The 26,688-nt window shown below is 41.5% G+C and overlaps 1 protein-coding gene across 2 annotated transcripts in view; it reads right to left on the bottom strand.

The window, feature by feature from the left end:
• LOC137306065 (mitogen-activated protein kinase-binding protein 1-like) overlaps positions 1-26,688 on the bottom strand; it is a 93,583-nt gene that overhangs the window by 35,501 nt on the left and 31,394 nt on the right. For both annotated transcript variants that reach the window (XM_067975124.1, XM_067975125.1), the window contains exons 6-20: positions 25,009-25,146; positions 23,861-24,043; positions 23,558-23,718; positions 23,251-23,440; positions 21,191-21,340; positions 18,505-18,680; positions 15,341-15,432; positions 13,987-14,112; positions 10,531-10,601; positions 9,252-9,373; positions 7,482-7,557; positions 5,158-5,269; positions 3,418-3,481; positions 2,571-2,693; positions 1,520-1,635 (exon numbers count right to left, since the gene is read on the bottom strand). In XM_067975124.1, the coding sequence (XP_067831225.1) occupies positions 1,520-1,635; positions 2,571-2,693; positions 3,418-3,481; positions 5,158-5,269; positions 7,482-7,557; positions 9,252-9,373; positions 10,531-10,601; positions 13,987-14,112; positions 15,341-15,432; positions 18,505-18,680; positions 21,191-21,340; positions 23,251-23,440; positions 23,558-23,718; positions 23,861-24,043; positions 25,009-25,146 (1,900 nt within the window). The remainder of the gene's footprint in view (positions 1-1,519; positions 1,636-2,570; positions 2,694-3,417; positions 3,482-5,157; positions 5,270-7,481; positions 7,558-9,251; positions 9,374-10,530; positions 10,602-13,986; positions 14,113-15,340; positions 15,433-18,504; positions 18,681-21,190; positions 21,341-23,250; positions 23,441-23,557; positions 23,719-23,860; positions 24,044-25,008; positions 25,147-26,688) is intronic.

Below are 26,688 nucleotides of genomic sequence, written 5' to 3'. Positions count from 1 at the left end.
TGCAAGGAAGTGATCAGAGATGGCCGTATCAGTGATTGACATGGTGTGAGCAGAGGCCTAGTGAGATGGAAAGGTCAAGGGGGTGGCTGTGAATACTGGTAAAGGAGTTTATATGGAGGGAGAGATTAAGGTAGGATAGGAGAACAATGAACTCAGAGGAGAGAGAGAGCATGATGAGTTGAGATGGAGGTTGAAATCACCGAGGATGAGAAGTTGCTCGGTGCAGGGCTGAGGGAGGAAATCAGTGAAGATATCTCAGAGAAACTTGGCGTGGTCCTTAGGTGGGTGGTAGAGAATGAGGATTTTAAAAGGAGAGGTGAGAGGGGTGAAACAAAGTGAGATGCTCAAAGGCAGAAAAGGTGCCAGAGGACTAGGGGAACAGACAAAGGTGTGATTTAGTGATAAGGGCCACACCACCACTGTGGCGATCTGGGTGGGATAAGTGGTGGAAGATATAACCAGGCAGGGAAGTTTCATTAAGGGGGAAGGTATCATCTCCCATCAGCCAGGTTTCCATCAAGGCCATGATTTCAATGCAATCATCCAAAATAAGCGCATGGACGGCAAGGGCCTTGATCACAAGCGAACGGACATTCTGGAGGGAGAACATAAGAAATAGGAGCAGGAGTAGGCCATCCGGCCCCTCGAGCCTGCTCCACCATTCAACAAGATCATGGCTGATCTTCTACCTCAATGCCATGATCCTGCACCATTCCCATATCCCTTGATGCCTTTAATATCTAGAAATCTATCGATCTCTGTTTTGAATGTACTCAATGACTGAGCCTCCACAGCACTCTGGGGTAGAGAATTCCAAAGATTCACCACCCTCTGAGTGAAGAAATCTCTCCTCCTCTCAGTCCTAAATGGCCTATCCCTTATTCTGAGACTGTGACCCCTGGTTCTAGACTCCCCAGCCAGGGAAACATCTTTCTTGCATCTACCCTGTCGAGCCCTGTAAGAATTTTGTATGTTTCAATGAGATCACCTCTCATTCTTCTAAACTCTGGAGAATATAAGCCTAGTGTACTCAATCTCTCCTCATAGGACAATCCCACCATCCCAGGAATCAGTCTGGTGAACATTTGTTGCACTCCCCCTATGGAAAGTATATCTTTTGTTAGGTAAGGAGCAGTCTCACCAAGGCCCTGTATAATTACAGTAAGACATCTTTACTCCTGTACTCAAATCCTCTTGTAATAAAGACCAACATACCATTTGCGGACAGCGGCGGTGATAGCCGATCCACTGGGTCAGCGCTTGGAGGGGTGAATGGAACGGGAAGGAGATTGGCAGATTAGCCCCCAGCTGGACGGGGAAGTAGGTGAGGACGATAGTTGAATACTTCAAGGCTATGCTGTACCCTAAGGTCCAGGTAACCATTATAAACTATTCAAGCTTTGTTCAATTATTGCCATGCAGTCACTAAGGTTTTAAATTCTTTTTTTTGGGCCCCATTTCATCTATCTCAATGAGCAAGTCCCCATGCACTGTATAGTATGTACAAAGCTGCTCCTACCTTTGTCGATGTGCTCTTTTAAAGGTGTTTGGGAAGATCCATCCTCTGCATCTTCCTCACTCATATCCTCTTCCTGATCATCTGAAGCTATCTTTCGCACCATAAAGGTCTCTCTCCTAAACCATTGCAGAGCAGTTATTAAATATTGAAAAAGTGACACGCCCTTCTTTCCATGTTAGAGAGCTCCAAAACTTAGAGTCACCAACTTTGGGACTACAAAAATGGGCATTCCACAAGGGCCTATAATGTTCAGACAGCTGTGCACATGTATGCACAGTCATACACTGGAGTTTGGAGAAAGCAAGAGCACTGTGTGCACAGCCAGTTAGTTACGGCAGCGATAGGTGCTTCCTAGTGTAACTCCATCACTCAAATGGAATTGGACTTGCACCAATGAGCACATGGGTACATACTGGATGCTGGAATAATATCTCAATGCAATGTGTTGATACTGTAACCAATATTGCTCTTCTAGCACCAAGTCACTCGTGTAGTTCTTGGAATATAGGCCATAGATTTAGAAGAGAACTCAGCTGCTCTAATTTTTCCACCCAATTTAAGCTGCTCCAGAGGTCAGGAGAGTGCAAAATCCCTAGTAAAGCAAATCAATGAAGAGCAAGATAGCAAATCACATTGTGGCGCATCACAAAATAACATGTAGGTCCCCAAGCTCCCCCACTTTCATTCTTCATACCATTTCTGATGTTAACTACGTGATCAGGTTGAGGTGTATCAAGATTTATCCCAGGGGTGGTGGGGGGCAAAGAAAGAGGAGGGGAGGTAGCGGCACCTTAGGGAAGCAGAAAGTTGGTAAAGTCACAAGGGCCCACTCTCCTCCTCCTTAAGCAGTTAAGTCAAGGTGATATTTGCAGGCATTTGGGAACATGTTGTGCTGCCTGCCACCTACACAGGAGAGTTTTGGATTTGTGATCTCTGAATGATAAGGACTTTCAAATAAAAAGAACTGAAGGCTGTCTGTCTGCTTTGCTAAAGTTCAGTATCTGAAGTACCTTGCAGCTTGCAAGTCAGCCAGCAGTTTGAAGTAATATACCTTATCGGTGCAGGTGCCTTGGTTGGTGGTGTCTTGTCTTTTTCAGCAATCTGTTTAATTTCAGAGAGACGACGTCTCATGCATGATGTCAACTGAGAGTCCAAGCGCCATATGAAAATGCAACTGTGGATTATAAAAAAATAACTTTAGAAAAACCCTGAAATATTCATTGTGAAAGTAGGGCAATTACTGCTTTAATATGCCACTCAGACTAGAAACTGTCCCAATGCTGACTTGCTAGACATAGCCATACAATAAGCTAGTTTACTTCATAGCTCCCTTAAGGAACATAGTTCTTTCATGCAAAACTGAATTTATGATAAACTGTCTGAATAAACAGTAAATTTAGTAGTTGAGGAGGCAGACAAAAGTGGACTCCAGTGGATTTGTCATAACAGTTGTGAAGGATGAAAAAGCCCATCTGGTGATGACACTTCAGAATCCTGTGTTGAAGTTGTCATTTAGTACTTGACGAAATGTGGAATGAGACACAGGCAGAGAAGAGAAGAAGGATTTTGCCATACTTAAGGGCTGTTTCCTAATTAAAATGTGACCATGATTGTACCTGAATGACAGATTGGGCTTTATGGAGGCAGGGGAAATAGAGAGGGAGAATTTGTGTTGTTATTTCAACCACATATTGCACAGTGGAAACATTTTATGATTGAAGACAAGAGTATGTCAGCCTCCTAGAGCCCGATTATAGTTTAGTGACATGTAGAAAAATTATACAATTAATGCTGTCACATTGGGCTACAAATTGAGTCCTTTCAATAATTTTTTCTTCACAACCAAACATGCTTCACATGTATTTTCTCCAAATAGTGTGTATACCAGAAGTACTCACGTGTCTCCTGATACTGTGATCAGATACTTGCAGTCATTACTAAACTTCATGCCAGTTACAATTTCTAGGATGGAAAGAGGAATGAAAATTAATTTGAAAACAATCTGTACAATTTTTGCGATCGGTTTACATTATTACCGAATTCAAATTCATTCAAACCTACATGCAAACACTTTTTAGTTGTTTGTAGAGTTTCAGTGACACCGAATTAAAGTTCATTTTAGAAATTCACAAGTTGCTGCTCCTTGAATTTTATTCATTTTCAATCTAATTCTATCAGACGCCAAAATGAAACACCATCTTTATAACTATGGATCTGCACGGAGGCACCACTTACAAATAACGGATCTGGACTTTTGCCACTATAGGCAATGCTGGATTCCCATCAGTATAATTCATGTAAATCAAAACAAAATCTCAGATCAGACTTAAATTAGAAAAACTGTCAACTGGTGTGGCAGATAGAGATTTTACTTCATGAGGTTTATGAAGTGAACCTTCATAAACCTCATGAAGTAAAATCCAAATTGAATCTCCATCACACCTAACACAGAAAAACTCTGGGTGGGGCAGGCTACCTGCCAACTCCTGACACTTCGTCTGTGCACTCTCCCAAGGATTGGATTCACTTCAGGTTATCCAGAGCCAATCTGAATCCGATCACGCAGAGTAGTCAGTACTGAGCATGTAAAAAGAGGGAGGTACCGCAGCATTCACTGTCACTTGGATTAACCAATACAAAATACCCTGCTTCACATAGTCATAGAGTCATACAGCACGGATAGAGGCCCTTCGGCCCATCGTGTCCGCGCCGGTCATCAGCCCTGTCTACTCTAATCCCATATTCCAGCATTTGGTCCGTAGCCTTGTATGCTATGGCATTTCAAGTGCTCATCCAAATGCTTCTTGAATGTTGAGGGTTCCTGCCTCCACAACCCTTTCAGGCAGTGAGTTCCAGACTCCAACCACCCTCTGGGTGAAAAAGTTCTTTCTCAAATCCCCTCTAAACCTCCCGCCTTTTACCTTGAATCTATGTCCCCTTGTTCTTGAACCCTCAACGAAGGGAAAAAGCTCCTTAGTATCCATCCTATCTGTGCCCCTCATAATTTTGTACACCATAGGGAAAATCCTATTATCTTGAGCTGTCGAAAAGACTGCAGGACTGTTTTTGTACCTGGTTACAAATCAAAGCTTTTGAGAAGTAAATTTCTATGACATACCACACTTGTAACTGGTTATGCAGCTCTTTTTTTTTTTACAGCATAGCTCAATCCTGTTAAATATGCACGATTATGTGCAGGTTCTCCTTATAGAAAACAAATGTTTGAAAGCATGCAGGAAAATTCATCGCTTTACAACTTGATCTCAAGAGCTTATTCTGAATCAATTCCACATCCTTGAAGTATCACATTATTTAAAAATGTTCACATAACCCCATGAATTAGTTATGTGAATAATTCAGAAACTTCTTTCCTATTCACTCCAATTGCTTCTCGTATGCGGCATTAGTGCAAGTAGCCACCCAACCCACTCAGATTTTCTCCCTGGGCAGCACAACTTTAGTTACTCTTATGCAGTTTAATGTAAAAATGTAAAATAGACTACTGGATATTCACCAAGGAAAAAAAGGCTAGGTTTAAGGAATGACAGAAAATGAATAGTTTAACAAAAATACAAAACAGAAGGTAAGAAATTGAAAGCTAAATTAAGCTGCTTTGTATGTTGATGTAACAAGAGTACCTGAGTGCCCAAACATGCTGGCTACACATTCTCCAGTGTAGAAGTCAAAGATGGAAATATTCTTGTCAGAACAACTAGTGGCTACAAATGTTCCAGAGGGATCCATCTGGACCTAGAAATCAAAGCAACAAAAACAATGCTAGGAACCTCAACTGAGACTTGAAATAGTCACAAGAGAAATCCCCTATATTTAAAAACAAGTGTTAGCAAATGAAGCAATTCAGAAGCCGTTAATGTGAAAAATACAGACACTATGCAAAATACCTTTCTATCAATTGAAGATTAAGCAGAAAATGTGCTTGGTTTCGGTGCAAATATTCCCATTAAACCTTTCAAGCACTACTGAAACTAAACACTTCCTTTATAAAAAGCACTTCATTTCATGTCATTTACTTGTACTGAAATGCTCCCATTACTTAGCAGCAGGGGGCGCCCCAGCTCAGTCTTTGGTTTGAAGGGCAGGCTCTTGAGGTCACTCACTTTAATTGTCAATCGGAGTGGGTGCGGTCAGATGATGCAGGAACATACCTAGAAGACTGTACTACCTGCAGCCAGCTGAGCTAATGGAGATGGACAGAACAAGTAGAGCTGTAACGATGACAAATAAATTGAGATGGCATTGTTGTATAAACTGAGGTGCAGTGTACTGGAATAATAGAGGTATATAGTGAACTGCAGTAGAACAACCTTAATGGCCTTTGAAATATGCCATCTGTGCTTTTTCAAAGCTTGTTTGGGAGACCCCTACACTGCTGCAAATATTAGCACACTCCCATAGAACCCCCATTCCAACATAAAAGATCAGTCCTCAACTTCCAGGGTTTCTTGGGCCAGTTCCTACAAGCTATGGGAATGGGCGGTTCTTCATGTTCTTTAATTGCTAGCTTTCTGCAGAATAGCAGATGTGACTCCAACAGGCCCATAAACATTGCTGGAGATAATTTGTGCAGCATTGATAAGATCAGTGGACAAAGCTCATCTTGTGTGGCAATTATATGCAGTGTTGTTTTGCTTCCCTGCAAAGTAAATAAGGTGTTTGACAAAGTGCAGTGGGGTCTTCAAAGCCATCTGTAGAGAAGGGGGATTGTCAACTATTTCTTCCATATATTCTGTCTCCATATTTTAAAAAGGGGTATTGAGGCACTGGAGGAGAAGGTGCAAAAAAGATTCACAAGGATGATACCAGAACTGTGAGGATATACTCATCAGGAAAGGATGAACAGGCTGGGGCTCTTTCCTCTAGTAAAAAGGCTGAGTGGTGATCTAATAGAGGTCTTAAAAAATACGAAGGGGTTTGATAAAGTAGATCAAGCAGATGTTTCCACTTGTGGGGGGAGTCCAAAAACTAGGGGCCGAAAATACAAGATAATCATCAATAAATCCAATAGGGAATTCAGGAGAAACTTCTTCACCCAGAGAGTGGTAAGAATGTGGAACTTGCCGCTACAAGAAATAGTTGAGGTGAATAGCATAAGTGCATTTAAGGGGAAGCTCGATAAGTACGAGGGAGAATGAAATAGAAGGCCACACTGATAGGGTTAGATGAAGTGGGGGGGGGGGGGGGGGCGGGGGGGGGGAGAAGGGAGGAGGCTCGTGTGGAGCATCAACACCAGCATAGACCAGTTGGGCCGAATGGCTTGTTTTGTGCTGTAGACTATGCAATTCTATATAATTCAGCAGCTGCAGGTGGTTCCGATGAGTACTGTTCTGCTAGATTTGATTCTTCTGGGGAGACCCAGCTGCGATGTCTCTTATTCCATCGGCACATTTGGGGATTCTCAGTTGGTGGTATAGAACAAAATCTCTGATATGCTTTTCTAAAACAGTGATCCACTATTTCCCTGCCATGCATGACCACAGATATCAAAGTACAGCCTCCTGCCAAGCTACAAGGTCAATTACACAAGATAGAAGCTCTCGTCTAACACTCGGTAAAACTTTGTACATTTGTTCATGCTGTTTTACATCTTATTGACATTTATGTATTCCAGAACATAATAGAAAAATAATCCTCTTCTACGTTAATCAGAAATGTTCTTCTCTCAGGATTGATCCAGCTGTGCATTGGCAGAGTTATGGAGATATGGGCTCGCCATTCCGCACTTCAACTATCTCTCTCGACATTCATTAGAATGTATTTTTTTGAAAAAAAGGTCAGTCTCAGAGACATGATTCCTCATTGAACCCTAGTGCTTCATTCAAAAATCTAGATCCCCATGTAGTGTTGGCTGTGGCAAAGCATTATATCCCTTGTAAAACTATTGAAAAGACAACATTAAAAAAATTGTGCTATTTCAGATGCTGCTGAGATTTCTATTCCTTACTTTGAGGAGGATCCCATCTTCTCCCTGCGAACCTTTGAAGCATTTTTTTTGTTTCCCACTGCCGATGTTAAATATTCTGCAACATTAATATAGAAAGTGTAATTTTATTAAAAAGAATCAGATTTGTAAAACAGATGAATTCTCTTTCTTTCTTTCCTCCTCTCTAGTTTTTCCCTCTCCCTACAACACTTACCCCTGCTGGGGCATCGTTCCATAGGCATTGGCTACCTTCTATAGTTCACCTACATGCATGAGGCACCATTCGTGTCTGACATCACAGCTCAGCCTGATTCTGTCCTTAGCACTTGTAGCAGGGAGCCTATGGATAGCGGCCAGGAATAGGAACCTGGTTTATTTTTCCCCTCCCTTGTCTAGTAGTCTGAGACCAATTATAATGGCTCTGCTACAACCCCAGCCAAGATCAGCTAACAGAACAGACCAAGAACCACACCTAGGATCTCCCTGGTCAGCTACTAACTGGATAAACTCAAAAGCCGGTCAGCAGCAACGAAAAAAAACTCAAACCTTCATCTCAGAGTCCTTAATTTATTTTGAGCCCATGTTTCTCAGCATACAGTGTTCTGGTGTTCCAAAGTGTTCTGAGATGAACAAAGTGCTCTGCTCAAAAAGTGACATTTCACTCAGCTCAAATAAATCTTTGGTTGCCCCCAGCAATACCTCAGTTTCCAGCCTAGTATCAGCCACAGCAGAGTTTTGGGGGGGGGGTTAACGAAGGGGGGCACACCTAAGGAGGAAGAGATGTTTCCTCACAGAAAGCAAAAATCAAATGATATGTCAAACCAATCTTGGCATCCAGATCAACAGTGGCATCCAGAGGCTTGGAAGGTCACCTGCTTGCCTTCACTATCAATGAAGCAGTTCACATCACTACAGAAAATAGATTATAAATGGACAAAAAACTATAGGCTTGTTAATTTCATACTTTTAATATATCCTACAGTTTTGAAGTCATAGCTAAAGATACAATAATCTGCTTAAATTGACATTAATTGGGGCTGCATTTAAACACCTAGGTTAGGTCCCTCCTCAATTATGTTTTCTCCAATAGAGGTTAAGATCCAAACTCCTTTTCTAATTGAGAAACAAGGTGCAGGCTCACGGACATTAAAATTGAAAAAAAAAGTGAAGTAGAAGAGTAGATGAATCAGGAGATAGCGATTAGATGTTGCCAATATCGAATTTAAAAGCCTGTTGATTTACTGGAATTAAAATTCACTATGCAGTGCCAGAGTGGTAGGACACAAGGTGAATTCCTATATAAGGTAGGTGCTGAGTAGCGGCTGTAGCACCCCCCACCCCCATTTTGGAGACGGAAGGGAAAGGAAATTGGAGTGAGATCGTGAAATTTCTGGCAGCAGATTACCTTTTTAAGTTGAAGATGGTACACGGTGCAGAGAAACCTAGAGGGCAGATGACCAGGTGGGGAGAAGAATGTGTGCAACATACTGAAAAAAAATATTTATTTAACTCTTTAACTAGTACTTCATTCAAATTAGTCAACCAAATTGCTGCTCATATTTAATTTAACAAGTTACACAATCAGCAATGTTTCAGGTGATTAGGAGATTCTATCCATCATTGACACTTGGGGAAGAGCTAAGGAACTTTACTCTAGTCAGATCGTACGATTTGATCTTGGGGGCGTTTGATGTTTTTAGTACCCACCATTGGAAAGTGCTTCATTCCCAACATTAACATTCCTCACCTTGAACAAAGAACAGCACCTCCCCCCAAGAATAGAAAACATACCTAATATTTCTGTCCTGGCAGCCAATAGCTGCATATTTCCGTGTGATATCAACATCCATGTCATACAGGGTCGTCTTCCCGACTACATGGTGAGCTCTTGTAAACTGAATTCCATCAACAGACTGCCAAAAGAAAATTAATACTGACTGAAAGACAAGGGCTCATTACCAGTGCTCAGTAAAAATTTGGATTACCTACCATTCTTTGAAAGAATATTAACCTCTACATACAGATAGGAATTGCAATCATCCCAGTAAAAATTTCTGGGACACTATCCCTTTAAGAAATTCACATGATTTTTTTCTTCCAAATCTGTATCGTTTTCTGACAGGAGGCAACATCGAGACCACAAGAAACAGTGTGCATTGAAACAAGTGTGTTTCTTTTTAAAAAAGCATCTTAAAGCCCCGTCTGGCCACAAGAGCAAGGCCGGAAACCAGTTTTGTATGTGGAGATTAAACTTCTTTCCAAGAATAAAAGTCATCTGCTTTTACTAAAACCACAACAGATTTCTTTAAACGTTCTCAATTTCCTACATTTCACACTGACTAATTATCCCACTCCATCTGATTGAATATTTGGTGGAAGGGGAGTAAGTTTTATTTAAGCTTTTTTTGGAAAAATTTAAAAACTGAGTCATGAAGGGTGGCACAACTTGGGAACATTAACACCCAACGTCACCAAGTAGCAAGGTCTGGGCTGATACCTACAATCTTACTGCTTTGCTGCCAATTTTAGCTAGTCACTGCCACATTGAGATCATTTGAAGAGGTAATGTCATTTGGACATTCATTTCACTCAGTAGCAGTAGTTTTCAGCACTGCATTGGCAGAGGGCTGGAAATGTCCATTGTGTAAGGAAACTGAGGTTAGAGTAAAGATTGAAAATAACAGAAGGCACTGAGTTATTCATAATAGTTGAGTAACACATTTGTGCAGCATCTTGGAGAACAATGCAGATTTTTTCCCAGTAATTCTGAACGTAGTGAGATCCTGATTCCAGCCCAAGATCAGGACAAGGCACCACAGCAGAAGGAAAACAACCAAAGCTGATCTATCAGCACTGCTCATGTTCTTCCAAAAATGGTCACTTTGTGGTATTATCAGCCTGGCAATAGATTTGGTGACACAAGTCACTTCACTGGATGTGAATGGCTTTGGGACATCCTTGAGATGGGACAAGCTACTACATGAATACACAGATTGAAAAGGAAATGAGGCAGAAAATTTAAGTGAAGCAATAGAGAGAAAAAAATACAGGAACCAAAGAAAATGTTTACCTTTTGTGCAGTACGGAAATAGATACTTTTATCAGCACCACAGCTAACCATTTTGACAACGTCATCATTGGCTATAGGGAGGGAGAATAAAGGGAATAATTCAGAATAAAGTAGTCAAGAATTTCAATTATTGTATATACAATCACTGGGAACAGTACTCAAATCATCAGTGGAGATTAAGAGTACATAGGAACAGGAGTAGGCCATTCAGCCCCTCGAGCCTGTTCCGCCATTCAATGAGATCATGGCTGATCTGAATTGAAACTCCATCCACCTACCTTGGCTCCATATCCCTTAATACCCTTGGCCAGCAAAACTCTAATCGATCTCAGATTTAAAATTATTAATTGAGCTAGTAGCTTTTTGAGAGACTGTGTTCCACATTTCTACCACCCTTTGCATGAAGAAGTGTTTCCTAACTTCTCTCCTGAATAGCCTGGCTCTGATTTTGAGGTCGTATCCCCTTGTCCTAGACTCCCCCCACCAGTAGAAAAAGTTTCTCTCTATCTGTCCTATCAATTCCTTTCAAAATCCTAAAAATCTCAAATCAAATCATCCCTTAACCTTCTATATTCCAGGGAATACAAGCCTAGTTCTATGTAATCTCGTCTCCTAATCTAACCCTTGGAACCCTGGTAACATTCTGGTGAATCTGCACTGCACTCCTTCCAAGGTCAATATATCCTTTCTATGGTGCAGTGCCCAGAACTGTACATGGTACTCTAGATGTGGACTAACTAGGGCTTTGTACAGCTGCAGCAAAACTTCCTCCCCTTTATATTCTAGCCCTCTAGTTATAAAGGCTAACATTCCATTAGACTTCTCATTTTTTTTTGTCTCCGACTACTACATTTTAGCGATCTGTGCACATGGACCCCTAAATCTCCTTGGATCGCCACTGTTCCCAGCTTTTCACCATTAAAAAAATACTCTGATCTATCCTTTTTTGGTCCAAAATGGATGATCTCACACTTACCTGCGCTGAAATTCATCTGCCACAGTTTTGCCCACTTAATTTATTAATATCTCTAATTTTTTGCTTCCATCTACACTACTTACTATGCCACCAATTTTTGTCATCAGCAAACTTAAATATATGGCTCTCTATATTAATGACTTAGATAACACAATAGAGAAAAGTTGAGGCCCCGGCAAAGATCCTTATGGGTCACCACTAGTCACTTCCTTCCAATTCGAGTACATATCCATTATCCATACTCTGTCTTCCACTGTCTAACCAATCTTCTAACCAGGTCAATAATTTTTTTTCAATTCCATGAGCTTTAATTTTAGATAACAGTCTCTTATGCGGAATCTTATAGAGTGCCTTCTGGAAGTCCATATAAACTACATCCGTAGACATTCCCCTGTATACTATAGTAACTTCCTCAAAAAATTCAATTAGGTTTGTTAGATATGACCTACCCTTTACAAATCCATGTTGGCTCTCTCCAACCAGCTCAAATTTCTCCATGCTCAATCACGCTGTCCTTAATTATAGATTCCAACAACTTCCCCATCAGATGTTAACTAACAGATCTATAATTTCCTGGTTTCTCTCTCTGATCTTTCTTAAATAATGGCGTTATTAATGCAATTTTCCAATCTAAAAAGGGGCAATCCCTGAATAGAGAGAACTTTGTAAGATTATGCATCTGCAATTTCCTCACCTACTTCCTTTAAAACCCTGGGGTGGACACCATCAAGTCCCAGGGATTAGTGCCATTATTTTTTCTAATACTGTTTTCTTGCTTATGTTAGCTTTAGTGAGTTCCAGTCCTAGATTCATTATTAGTTTCCCTGGAATGTCAGGTATATTATCCTCTTCCTCCAATGTGAAGTCTGACACAAAGTAATAATTCAAAAGTTTGCCATTTCCTTATTTTCATTTGCAATATTACCTGCATCTGTTTTTAAAAAAAAGGGCCCACATTATCCTTTTTCTTCTAATGTAATTGTAAAAACTGTGGGGTTAATCTTGATATCCCTTGCAAGTTTCTTTTTATATTCCCTTCTTGCAGCTCTTACTACATTTTTTGTCTTACTTTGCTGTTCTTTATCTCTCACCCAGTACATGTTAACACCCAAACCCCCCAAGAATTTCTTATGTACATATGCTACATAAAAATCTGAGGCAGCTACTTTGAACAGATTTAGAAAGCACATTTGAAAATAAAAAGTCACCTTGCAAAACAGACCGTATCTCCTCAAATTATTTAAGAACCATAATACTTTCAGAAAGTTTATAAAATCCATCCTTATTGCCAAAAAAATTCCATATCTATGGCATCAAAAAAAATTATAAACATAGATCATTCCTCTATTCAGTTTTTTAAAAAAGCACCATCTTGGACAATGAAGTAAACCAACACTTGCTGCATCCTACTTATTAAAAAACAAACTGGTCATCTTAGTAGGATTGCTGATGTATCACTAGCTAATCATGCATTCATGCCATTCTTCCTCCACCTATAGTTTCTATAAGTGGTTTGCAGGTTTTCAAATTGGGTATCTGGACCCAGAAGCCTGGTAAGGTAATTCCAAACAGTTCATAAGATCAGACTTCTGTCTGTCTGTCATCAGAGTTCTGCATGTGTTGATTTCTGTTGGCATATGCTGATTAAAAAGTGTTTCTACAAATAACAGCAGTTTTCCTTTGGCTAGCTGGCACTGTCTTTCTTAATTTAGAATAGGGCGCTCCCCATGCAGAAAAGTTTGAAAACCACTTGAGCTGTAAATGGTGGAATTCCAGCCACTACATTAGGGCTCCAATTTAGCATCAGCTTTAACAGAAAATGAGCATTAAGGGGCAACACAGAAGTAAGCACTAAAACTGGTCTCAGGGCCCCAGGCCCATGGAAATGAGGAAAATACAGCCATCGATCACACTACAAATCTCCTTCAAGTGATTCCTGCTAGAAACAGTGTGCATGCGTACATGTATATCTTGCATAAGAACAAGATCAGGCTCAGCTGTGATGCCATCTATGCTTTTATACTTTGCCAACGCTCTGTCAGCAATCCTAGGTCAGGTACCACAGGGCTGCTGGTGTCCATGGAGGCATACCCTAGCAATGGGTCAGCACCTTCAGAGCAGGAGTGGAGCACTGACAACAAAGAAAACACATGCACACAAATAGCAGGAGGACCACAACAACAGAAAACAAATCTCCTTCTACTCAGATACTGGCAGATGCTTACACAACCTACTTCAACCTTTTCTGGCACACTTTCATATTATTTCATTAACTCTAGCTGTATAATCCTCAATTTAGTGACTTCAACTTGTTCGCAACAAAAAGTCAAGAGCTAATTTCACTTCAGTGTTGGTCAACGCATCATTTATAAAAACAGTCAAATATGCACTGCAAGAAAGCTGTACAAGGAATTTAAATTCAATGCATTTTAGTGGTCAGGCAGTTTTGGAGTAAACTATTTTGGCTCCAAAAAATGCACCTGCAAATTTCACAGCAGTAATAGATGAGGAATGGTCATCGAGCGTCTGTGCCAGGCTGTACTGTTTGTCCACGTTTAGTATATGGATTAGACGGTCCCTACTTGCAGTTGCCAACAGCTTCATTCCTAAATAAAATGAAAAACATTGTATGTTAAAAAATCACATTTCCATATGGCCACAGACTTCAGAAAGTTAAAAGTACTTGGAACAAGTTGCCTAACAATGTCAAATTGCATGAACTAATTTAAATTATTTATTTAGCAACCTATAATTAATGGCTTTTAATATATAAAAATACATTGTAACCTCAGTTAAAACATTGTGTAATTGTAAAAAAATTTACCAATTAAAATCACCCAATTCTTTCAGCCTCACTGTCCTCCATGCTGCCTGGGAAATACCAATATGCAGCTGTAGTCAACTTAAACAGAAACCTTAACTCCAGGTAGGAATGTTAAACTGCACAAAGTTAAGTGTACTTGCATTTGGCATATTGTTCAATCTCCAAAAAGTAGTTAAGTGTGGAATTGAGCCCATTTCAATAATGTTACTTTGTTGAAGCAATCAGCCAAGGCCAAAACCTTCCCACAGGGAAGGGAAATCAGAGGGAGAGTTGCCTTGGGACCACTCTTCCACACTTAGTAGCAGATGGCTCAGGTCACTATCTCTCCCCCACCACAGCTGGGGAAAAATGGAGCATAAACCCTCATTTTATTTTTTAAAAAAGCAATACCACCTTAATTTGTGTGTGAAAGGAAACCTATCTCCCAACCAGTGAAGAAATTAAAAATCTATGACATCACACACACTTTGATTATGAACTTCATTCTTAATTGTGGCTCCAATCTGTTAAACCTGATCTTTAATACTGCATCACTGATAAATGTAGAGAATAAGTTTATTTTTTAGAAAGCTTATCCTTTAAGTTTTACATTGAGATGCATCACAGTATTTTTGAGGAATTCCAGCAAGGTCTGAAGGCTTTTCCTAATTGTACTGGAATGGAAATGTCCACTATTCAGTTTCAACACCCAGTCCTATTTCCCTTCAATAGCTGGCTACTGTTTGAAAATAGCAGCCAGAATGACACAGCTTTTGTTGGGTGGCAGCACAGCTTAAACTAGGTTTATTTACAATTAAGTTATTGATCCATCTATAATCTGAACACTGGTGTGTGTAAACACATGACTGTGGGGGAGGAACAGCAAACAGCAGCTGCATTCAGACCTTAAATAAAACAGTTACTCAGAGAAGCATTTTCTTCACAAGATCAGCAACTGGGCACTGATCAGAAGGGAATTCAAACAAGTAGCAGAGACAGTCTTCAAAAAAGTGGTTCTCACAATTACTCACCAGTTTCAGGTTTTGAATACTCCAGGCATAGAACCTCAGAATCATGGGCCTCAACTTTCATCAGTTCATCCAGGAACTGCAGGTCATAAATTCTAAAAACAAAAAAATGTTAATATCTCTATTTGTAGTTTTAAAATAGGTTTGCTGCAAAAACATTTGATTACATAACTCCCCACCCAATGGCATTGAGAGAGTCCCTTCACCACACAGACTGCAGCAATTCAAGAAGGTGGCTCACCATCACCTTCTCAAAAGCAACTAGGAATAGGCAACAAACGCCGGCCTTGCCAGCGATGCCCAGATCGCGAGAATGAATAATAAAAAAAAATTGGGGATCCAAAGGCAAAACCACGAGCAAAGTTCAAGGAGCTTATAAATGCTCAAACTCCCAAGCATACTATAGTTGCATCACCTTTTCATTCAGTTCAAACAGAACCTTCACAGTGCAGGGTGACTGAAGCAATGCCATGTCAAATAGAAAATTACTGCTATTTCTCACCCCCCCCCACACTTTCTTGAAATTGTGGACTTCTTAGTGGGTGTGGTTCAATGGATACTGGCCATCCTCTAATACCTTACATAAGTGGTCATTCCTCAAGAGTGAACCTAGACAGCGAGTGTTGAGAGCTCATTCAACTGCCAAGCTTTATGCAACAGCACCTCCCAGCCCCACAACATCTGGCACAGAGAAGGACAAGAACAGCAATGTCATGGTTACGTCATTACTTCCAAGTTGCACACCATCCTGCATCACCATGTCAAAATCCTGCAATTTTTTACCCACAATCACCACAAAGAGTACAGCAGTGTAAGGAGGCAACCCGTCACAACTTTCTCAGGGCAAGTAAGGATAGGCAATAGGTACAGCCTTGCCAAAGAATAAATAAAGTTTGACCATAAAAAACATTACAAATGAACCAGGTTCTCTGATTTTATGCCTTCCACATTGTGCAAATGCAAGTTGTTATTGTTGAGCCCACACACAATTTGCAGCAGGCAATCAGGAGCAGAAACTGTGGGTAATTTTTCCTCTCCCTAACCTATGGGTTCTGAGGCCAATTGTAGTAGCCCTAATGCCGCTCCATCTGAGGTCAGCTAACTCAACACAGATTAGGGAACTAATATGGGTCCTTCTCGATATGTACGACTCAGCTACTCAAAACCTGAACCATGGGGGAGGGGGTAAAGAGAACTACTGGAAAAATTCAATAACCAATATAGACATTAAAGTATTTATTACATTAATTCCTTAATACTCTGTTCCCTTATCTGTTAAAATTTTCATTACAGTTCTATGGGTAGTAAGAGGAGGGGTGGGGCCGATTAGGGACCATAAAGGAGATCTGCTCATGGAGGCAATGGGCATGGCTGAGGTATTAAATGAGTATTTTGCATCGGTCTTTACCAAGGAAGAAGATGCTGCCAGAGACTTGGTAAAGGAAGATATAGTTAAGATACTGGATGGGCTAAAAATTGAGAAAGAAGAAGAGGTACTAGAAAGGCTAGTTGTACACAAAATAGATAAGTCACCTGGTCCAGATGGGATGCACCCTAGGATGCTGAGGGAAGTAAGGGGGGAAATTGCAGAGGTACTGGCCATAATCTTCCAGACATCCTTAGATACGGGGTGGTGCCAGAGGACTGGAGAATTGCAGAATGTTACACCCTTGTTCAAAAAAAAGTGTAAAGATAAACCCAGCAACTATAGGCCAGTCAGATTAATCTCGGTGGTGGGGAAACTTTTGGAAACGATAATACAGGACAGAATTAACAGTCACCTGGACGAGTGTGGATTGATTAGGAAAAGCCAGCACTGGTGTTAAAATTTGATAGAATTTTTTGATGAGGTAACAGAGAGGGTAGATGAGGGCAATGCAGTGGATGTGGTGTATATGGATTTTCAAAAATCTTTTGATAAAGTGCCACATGGTAGGCTGACTATTCCATGGGCCGCAATCTTAATAAAGGGGGCAATAGCAACATGGATACAGAATTGGCTAAATGATAGGAAACAGAGAGTAGTGGTGATCGGTTGTTTTTCGGACTGGAGGGAGGTATGCAGTGGTGTTCTCCAGGGGTCGGTGCTAGGACCACTGCTTTTCTTGATATATATTAATGACTTGGACTTGGGAGTACAGGGCACAATTTCAAAGTTTGTGGATGACACAAAACTTGGAAGGGTAGTGAACAGTGAGGAGGATAGTGATAGACTTCAAGAGGATATAGACACTTTGGTGGCATGGGCGGACACATGGCAGATGAAGTGACGAGAGGCAATATAAACTAGAGGGCACAATTCTAAAAGGGGGGGGGAGGAACAGAGGGATCTGGGGGCATATGGGCATTAATTGTTGAAGGTGGCAGGACAAGTTGAGAAAGCGGTTAGAAAAGTATTCGGGGTCCTGGGCTTTATAAATGGAGGCACAAGAGTGCAAAAGCAAGGAAGTCATGAAGAACCTTTATAAAACACTGGTTTGACCACAAATGGACCTGTGTCCAGTTCTGGGCACCTTACTTTAGGAAGGATGTGAAGGCCTTCGAAAGGGTGCAGAGGAGATTTACTAGAATGATTCCAGGGATGAGGGACTTAAATTACGTGGATAGACTGGAGAAGCTGGGATTGCTCTCCTTGGAACAGAGAAGGTTAAGAGGAGATTTGATAGAGGAGTTCAAAATCATGAAGGGTCTAAGACAGAGTGGATAGAGAGAAACTGTTCCCATTGGCGAAAAAAAGTGTGCAGGGCTACAGGAATAGGGCGGGGCAGTGGGACTAGCTGGATTGCTCATGCATAGAGCCGGCGTGGACTCGACGGGCCAAATGGTCTCCTTCCGTGCAGTAACTGTCTATGATTCTATAATGGTGATTTACTAAAATAGGCTGTTGCCACCTGTTGGTCCTGTTTGATCACTGTAAAAATACAATCACTGTGTTTTCAGTTCATGCTGTTGTACAATAGCACCAATTTCTTACCAGGTCAGCACCAAAAGCATTTTAAAGGAGCCTTTTGACAGAAATCTAGTGCTAAAGCAGAAATCTTCAAGTCAATTAAACAAACAGTCACAAGCAGCAAACCACTGACTGTCCTCTTAAGTGCACAGTGCCGTTACAATGAGCAATGACAATATAATGGATCAAAAATAGACATTCATTCTATCACTTGTACCTCAGGGTCCCCATCCTGTCTCCAGAGGCCAGGTGCTGCCCATCAGGGCTGATGGTTATGACCCGAATTCCTGACTTGATCTCTGAAGTTCCTCCGTTTTCAGCTCTGTCAGGATTGCTGATTGTATCTTGGAGGTACTGAATATTGTCATCAACATACACAACTTTAATTAAGTCCTAGAAAGACAAACCAGTAAGCACATTAACTATTTTAATACTTGCAAATGCAAGTTAACCTACATATGGATATCTTTCGGCTCCCTAAAAGGTCCAGCACTTGTACACATCGGCACACAAAAAAACATTACACCTTGCAAGTGTTTGTAAAATCTATTTTATTTCAACCTTTAGTAGCCACAGGAATCATACAATCTGGCTGAGGATACACTGCTAACCAATATTACTCTGAAACAGGTAACACGATTATTAAAGCAAAAAAATGATAAGACTAATCGGCCTTGTTCTTTCCACACAATCTTCCCTAACCTGGACTTTACCCCATCTATTAAACATTAGAGTGAAAAGTTCTGTTTGAATACTCATGATTTCCACAGATAATTAAGCAAAACTCCAGAATCTCCTCTTCAATTCTGGCCTGTAGGCCTCCACAACTAACTCAATTTTCTGCCCACCCCAAAGTACAGAAACTATTCTCTAACTGTAATCCTCATTCTCAACTAGATATTTTCCCTCTCTTTTACCACACTGCTGGTGAAAACAAGATTGTTGGCAGAAGCTCAGCAAAAAAAAACAGCACAAAAGGTCCCAAGTCCCAGAATCATCCTTGTTCTTCTGAATCCTCTCCAGTAGAAACCAAGGGGGAAAAATTGGATTGGGGCAGGAGGAGCACGATCCACTATCACCCTGCACCCAATGGTCCCTGCGCAGGCAGGACGAGATTTTTGTCAGGCCTGAGGACTTACCTGCAATCTGCGTTGGAAATCAGCATTGAATGAGGATTCCATGCAATTAGCACTTTCCACCATCAGGGGGAAGCTCCAATCTTAAAGGCAGGCTGTGTGTTAGAAATCTCTTAAAACGGTAGCTGGTACCTGTTATTTGCTGAATATAACAGCCTGCTGTCTGCACGGAGTCTGAACGGAGATCAGACATCGCACAGGTAAAACACAGTTGCAGGTCCCATCCCTATTTTACATACTGATGAGTTATGTTAAAACATTAAATAAAGGTTTCACACTACTAAATCCCACATCCTCCAATCTGCATACCAGACCTCACCAATCTGCCAATCTGAGAGCCCGAGCATTAAGGTTTTCTGCTGATGCACCAGATGCCTTGGTGCAAGAAGTGGACAGAAGGAGGGACATTCTATATCCGTGGTGGGGGAAGGGGGAGCAAGAAGCCCTCCAGACATACATCCAAAAGGTAGTGGGAGGCAGTAGGGGATGAAGTCAATGCCAGGCGCACAGCATCATGAACATAGATACAGTACAGGAAGAAGTTCAATGCTTTGGCATGAGTGGTCAAGGTGAGTGAGGTCAACTGTCAAGTGGTGTCTCCTACCAACTACACCACTTGCCGCATCCATTGCTCCATACCGTACTACACCCCCCATCACCCACATACCAAAAACTCTTTCCATCAGTACTCAACCCTCTCAGCCTTGCACATTACCACCGTTGCAAGTCGCCCACCCATAACTCACAGGCCACACACACTAGCAGCTATTCAACCATGATAGGCACATCACCCAGACTCAAGTCCCGCTTTCTTGCAGGAGAAGCTGGCACATATCAGGAGGCAGCAAGTGGCGGTGACATTTTGCCCCTCGAGCCTGTTCCACCATTCGATCAGATCAGGGTGGATCTGTGACCTAACTCCATATACCCATCTTAGCCGCATATCCCTTAATACCCTTGGTTCACAGAAATCTATCAATCTCAGATTTAGAATTCTCAGTTGAGCTAGCATTAACTGCTGTTTACAGAAGAGCGTTCCAAACTTCTCCCACCTTTGCGCATAGAAGCATTTCCTAACTTCACTCCTGCATATCCGCGTCCTAGTATTCAAGTGTAGCAGACCTCCAAAAACAGATAAAAATGTCTCGGCAGCCAGAAGCAATAATACAGCCACTGACTTGTAAATCCTGCATGGTCCCTTTAAATAGCGCCGGTGGGGGGTCCTCCAGACACTCTAAGACATGTTCAGATGGTCGGGGTTACGACTGTGCATTGAGTTGAGCGTTAAGTCCCAAAATGGTGTCTATCACTTTAAATCAGCGTTGTACACTGATTGAAGCCATTTTCTCCCCACTTTACATGATTCCAGTGTTCGTTATCTGCGCCTGCGCTAACTCCTATACCAAAATGGCATCTGGCGCATGTCACACAGGAAACGTGCGTGCGCATCCAAGACGCCATCTTGGATGTCGAAGAGAACATGTCATGTCGAAACAATGGGTGCTATACGGTCCAATTTAGCGCCCATAGTCTTTCTCTCCTGTCTAGGCATTGGGACCCTGCTTGGGATTGATTACCCAATATCCCAGCTAATGGTCTGAACATGAACATCCATAAAAACTGGATTAATGTGTAAACAAAAAATTTGAATTTAACTGTAAAAAAAACTTTACACTTGAGACATATCTGACTGCATGGCAATTGGGGGATGGTGGGGGTGGGGGGGGGTGGGAGTGGAAAAGAGAAGGAAAGAGGGACAGTTCTTACTGTGCTATAAACATTCCTGCGGAACGAAGCAAGTTGAAATCCAGAGGCACCATCAGTATTCCACAATCGGATAGTATTGTCAGATGAGCAGGTTAGAAAAGATGCAGGCGGCAGGCAAGCTTGGTTACTGTCTTCCAACTCTGGATAAACCTGGAAAATTATTTTTAAAGGCTAATGTAATATTTACACCACCTCATCTAACAATAAAAATACTATAATTTATATTTTGTATATATATGTAGCCTAGCAAATTCAGAAGCTATTCTAGGAAGTTGACTAAAAACAGGTCCAAGAATCCACAAAGTCAGGTCTGTTGCATAATAACTTGGAGAAAATGAACATCCACAATAAGTTGCATATAGTTAGCAAATATGGTCTTTATTCCTTGTGCAAAAGTTCAAATTCCATGAAAAGGTAAACTTGAGCTCATCCAAAACTTTGCTGCCTGTATCCTAACTCACACCAAGTCCTGCTCACCCATCACTCCTGTGCTTGGCTTCAGGTCTGGCAACGCCTCAATTTTAAAATTCCCATCCTTGTGTTCAAATCGCTCCATGGCCTTGTCCGTCCCTCCCTATCTCTAACCTCCTCCAGCCCTGCAACCTGCCAAGAACTCAGCATTCCTCCAATTCTGACCTCTTGTGCATCCCTGATTTCCTTCGCTCCACCATTGATGGCCATTCCTGCATCTGCCTAGGCCATAAGCTCTGTGATTTCCTCCCTAAACCTCTGTCCTCCTTTAAGACGCTCCTTAAAACCTACCTCTTTGACGAAGCTTTTGGTCACCTGTCCTAATATCCCCTTACGTGGCTCGGTGTCAAATTTTGTCTGACAACACTCCTGTGAAGCTTCTTGGGATGTTTTACTACGTTAAAGGCACTATATAAATGTTAGTTGTTGTTGATGCATGTACAAATGGTATTGCTGTTGTCGCAAAGGAGCTGGGGGAGGGAGAACCAACACTTGGGTTATTGCCCTTTTTCAAAAAATTGCACTCTGAACAGCCAGGTGATCTTCTCCCCAACTCTACCATATGCAAGACTTCACTCTGCAGACTTGTTTACCCATCGTCAGAAGCAGAAAGCTAACCAAAAAAGCCAGGTAGAAAATGGGTATGTAGCTCTCACGGCTTCAGAAAGGCTACACCTACTAATTGCACTATGCTGTAACTGAATTTGAACTTCTTCATAGGGGTTTCTTGGATCCCAATTAGAAGTACATGCTCTTCAGATTGACTGCACCAAACCAATCTCCCAGCTTTAAGCCTGATGTTCTACAAGAAGGTGCTTATATTTAACTCCAGGATGAGTTGGCTCAGAGTGCTGGGTTCAGGAGTAGAGTCCTTCAAACTTGATTTTTAATGTCATGGATCCAAGCAATAATTTCTCCTCTTTGTTGCACAGGTCACTTTTCTGCACACCCCGAAATTGTCTAGAGAAAATCACTCATCAGTTTTGACAGGGAGCTGCAAAAATGACAGTTATAGTCCTTCTTCATCGTCTCCTCCATCCATATGTGACAAAATCTTAAGCATAGAGCAATTGAGGATGTATTTCTGTATATGTACATTTTAATTGTGACATAAAAACAGAAAATGCTGCAAACACTCTTCAGGTCAGGCAGCATCTGTGGAGAGAGAAACAGAGTTAATGTTTCAGGTTGATGCCCTTTCTTCAGAACTTATTGTGGATGTCCATTTTCTCCAAGCTATTATGCATCCAGTTCTGAAGAAAGATTATCGACCTGAAATGTTAACTCTGTTTCTTTCTCTCCACAGATGCTGCCTGACCTGCTGTTTCCAGCATTTTCTGTTTTTATTTCAGATTTCCGGCATGCACAGTATTTTGCTTTTGTTTTGATTGGGACATCTTGACACTGAACCGCACAGTTGAGAATTTTTTAAAAAGTGGCATGCAAGACTCTCAAGCTGAGCAGCTGAGTTGCCAGTGCTATAGAAAATCCAAAAGTACCAACACAAATTCCAATCAGCATTCTAAGTTTAGAGGAACATACAAGTCGTTTCACATACAACTTTTATTTTAAATAAAGTGTCAACATACCTCTACACTCCACACACTGGAACTATGATACAGTGCAGAGTAAACTTTCCCAACTTTCTTAATGTCTTTTATGTCCCACACGTAGAGACTATGATCACTGTATACACATGTCAGCCACCGATTGGAAGGGTCAAAGGCCACAGCAATAGTGTCAGGATACATGGCATCTGTCTTCTTGGTGAATAAACAGCTGAGGAGACATGGATTATATTTAGCAACAATTCCCTTCTGCTTCTTGTAGTCAAGTTCTAAGGCCTTGACAGTATAAAGTAAAAACTGATCGCAGAAGTTTAATTTTACTTTTTACCTTGGTTCAATTCCAGCTGCTACATCCACTCCCAGATAGTGCGGTTTGGGTAGATTGGTGAAGAAATGGAGATTCACAGGGTTAAATAATTTCACTGTCCCATTAGAACAGCCACAAAAGATGAAGTCCTGGGTTGCAGAGATGCAGTTCGCTGCAGAAGTCTGATCAATAAAAGTGCAGAAAAAGATACTTTTTAAATATACAAAAAAAAACAGTATCTATTGCATGCTTTTGCTTTAACCAAAGTCTGTACTAAAAACAGCAGAGATCAGTGTCTTTATAGACAACAGAAAACAACTGTACCTTCAAATCCAACCACTTATCAAGCAGCCTTTTCCCATTGAACTGGCAGAGAAGGCCAGAGCTGGTGATACAGAAGGTGCTTCCTGCCATCTTCCCTTTACCACATGCCACTCCACAGAAAAAGTTGTTGTGCAGCTCACCCAGCAATCCAGATCGTCCTATTAAGGGAACCGTAATGTTTGCCTGGATTGAGAAACACAGGTACTTGGTTTAAGAGATGAGTGGAAAGGTGAAAGGTTACACAAGGAAACTACCAAGCTCCCAAGTTAGACTACTCAGATTAAACTTTGACAAAGCAAGTTACTCCAGTAAGAATTTCAGTCTTTACTTCCTGCTACTCCAAAAGAAACTTCTTTGCTCTCCTCTTCAGTTATATTTGACCCAAAGACTTGTAACCACATTAATAAATAAATGATAGTTCTTACCAGAAGCCCCAAATGCCAATTTCTATTTTCCAAACACTGACTTCTGATGTAGGCTTGCCTAAATTGCTGTGATCTAGGTGCACATTGTGACCAAGTATTAAACGTCCTTCAATTTTATTTTCTCTTTGAAAAAAGAGAAAAAGAGAAAAAAAAGTGTTTGTGACGTAACTATGCGGGAGCTCGCATACAGGGGAAACAACCATAAACCTAATCATTCCAAACCTTGCCATCTCAGCAAAATTAAAAAATTCATGGGTATCCCAACTTTCCAGGTGACAAACCCCTTACCAGTTTCTAACATTTGACCTTGGATGAGGAAAACTAGAGTATTGGGATGACTACCATTGATAACCAGCCTCTTTGCACCATTTCTACCAATCTTCTGCTCGACTTATCAGGTACAAAACCAGTAACAACTGGATCCTTCTACAGGATATACAAAAATGGTGCAAGCGAGGACTAATTGGTCTGCTCTTTACATAATTTCAATAACAAAACAGAGAAACAAAAGTGCACAGAACAAGGCAACCAGCACATGAATTTCTACCCAAACACTAGCTGTGCAGGCCTTACAACAGTTAAGAACATACTCCTCTAGATCCAAAACTACTAATTTTTTTGTATTAATACAATTGGCTTTAGATTAAAGCAATTTCCATTATTGCAAAACTGCATTTTAAATGTTAGAAATCATTCTTTCAGAGACAAGAAAAATGTACCGACCTTGCAGGCTTTGGATTCATTTAAGTACCAGAACTTGATATGTCTGTTGCCAGCCGTGACAAAGTAACTGTTGTCTTCAGAGAACGAAACAGCTGTTACTTTACTAGAAACTTTGTTAGACGCTACAATGGAATTTTTCTGTCAAAACAAATGCATTTCTGTAAGTACTACTGTAAAGACATACTTTTTCCATTTTTTTTAATTCGTTCATGGGATGTGGGCGTCACTGGCGAAACCAGCATTTATTGCCCATCCCTAATTGCCCTTGAGAAGGTGGTGGTGAGCCGCCTTCTTGAACCGCTGCAGTCCGTGCGGTGAAGGTTCTCCCACATTGCTGTTAGGAAGGGAGTGCCAGGATTTTGACCCAGTGACGACGACAAAGGAATGGCGATATATTTCCAAGTCGGGATGATGTGTAACTTGGAGGGGAACGTGCAGGTGGTGTTGTTCCCATGTGCCTGCTGCTCTTGTCCTTCTAGGTGGTAGAGGTCGCGGGTTTGGGAGGTGCTGTCGAAGAAGTCTTGGCGAGTTGCTGCAGTGCATCCTGTGGATGGTACACACTGCAGCCACGGTGCGCTGGTGGTTAAGGGAGTGAATGTTTAGGGTGGTGGATGAGGCGCTAATCAAGCGGGCTGCTTTGTCCTGGACGGTGTCGAGCTTCTTGAGTGTTGTTGGAGCTGCACTCATCCAGGCAAGTGGAGAGTATTCCATCACACTCCTGACTTGTGCCTTGTAGATGGTGGAAAGGCTTTGGGGAGTCAGGAGGTGAGTCACTCGCCGCAGAATACCCAGCCTCTGACCTGATCTTGTAGCCACAGTATTTATATGGCTGGTCAAGTTAAGTTTCTGGTCAATGGTGACCCCCGGGATGTTGATGGGGGATTCGGCGATGGTAATGCCATTGAATGTCAAGGGGAGGTTGTTAGACTCTCTCTTATTGGAGAAGGTCATTGCCTTGCACTTGTCTGGTGCGAATGTTACTTGCCACTTATCAGCCCAAGCCTGGATGTTGTCCAGGTCTTGCTGCATGCGGGCACGGACTGCTTCATTATCTGTTGCAAATGGAACTGAACACTGTGCAATCATCAGCGAACATCCCCATTTCTGACCTTATGATGGAGGGAAGGTCATTGATGAAGCAGCTGAAGATGGTTGGGCCTAGGACACTACCCTGAGGAACTTCTGCAGCAATGTCCTGGGGCTGAGATGATTGGCCTCCAACAACCACTACCATCTTCCTTTGTGCTAGGTATGACTCCAGCCACTGGAGAGTTTTCCCCCTAATTCCCATTGACTTCAATTTTACTAAGGCCCCTTGGTGCCACACTCGGTCAAATGCTGCCTTGATGTCAAGGGCATTATAATCATAATCATCCAGCTTATGATTATGTTTCACTATAAATGATACAAATCACAAGAGGGAATAAGGGCCACAATATTCCAAGAAATCAAAAAAATCAAAGAATTGACAAATTCAAAACCTGACTCATAAGGCTCTGCCACATAACTAGTGGCACAGTAGTGTAATGATCCTGAGGATGGGTGGATTGTTGCTCCTTCCACCATTGGGTAGAGGGAAGTGGTGTGTGGAAGGCAAATCACAAGAGAGTGGGAAAAGTACTTTGGCAGATACTGACTTGCATCATTGTTACTAGTTATTATTAATTACACTGTTCTACA

The sequence above is a fragment of the Heptranchias perlo genome, chromosome 41 (assembly GCF_035084215.1).
Source record: "Heptranchias perlo isolate sHepPer1 chromosome 41, sHepPer1.hap1, whole genome shotgun sequence".
NCBI lineage: Eukaryota > Metazoa > Chordata > Chondrichthyes > Hexanchiformes > Hexanchidae > Heptranchias > Heptranchias perlo.
The sequence above is the reverse complement of the archived record's forward strand: the minus strand, read 5'-3'. Positions and strand labels throughout refer to the sequence as shown.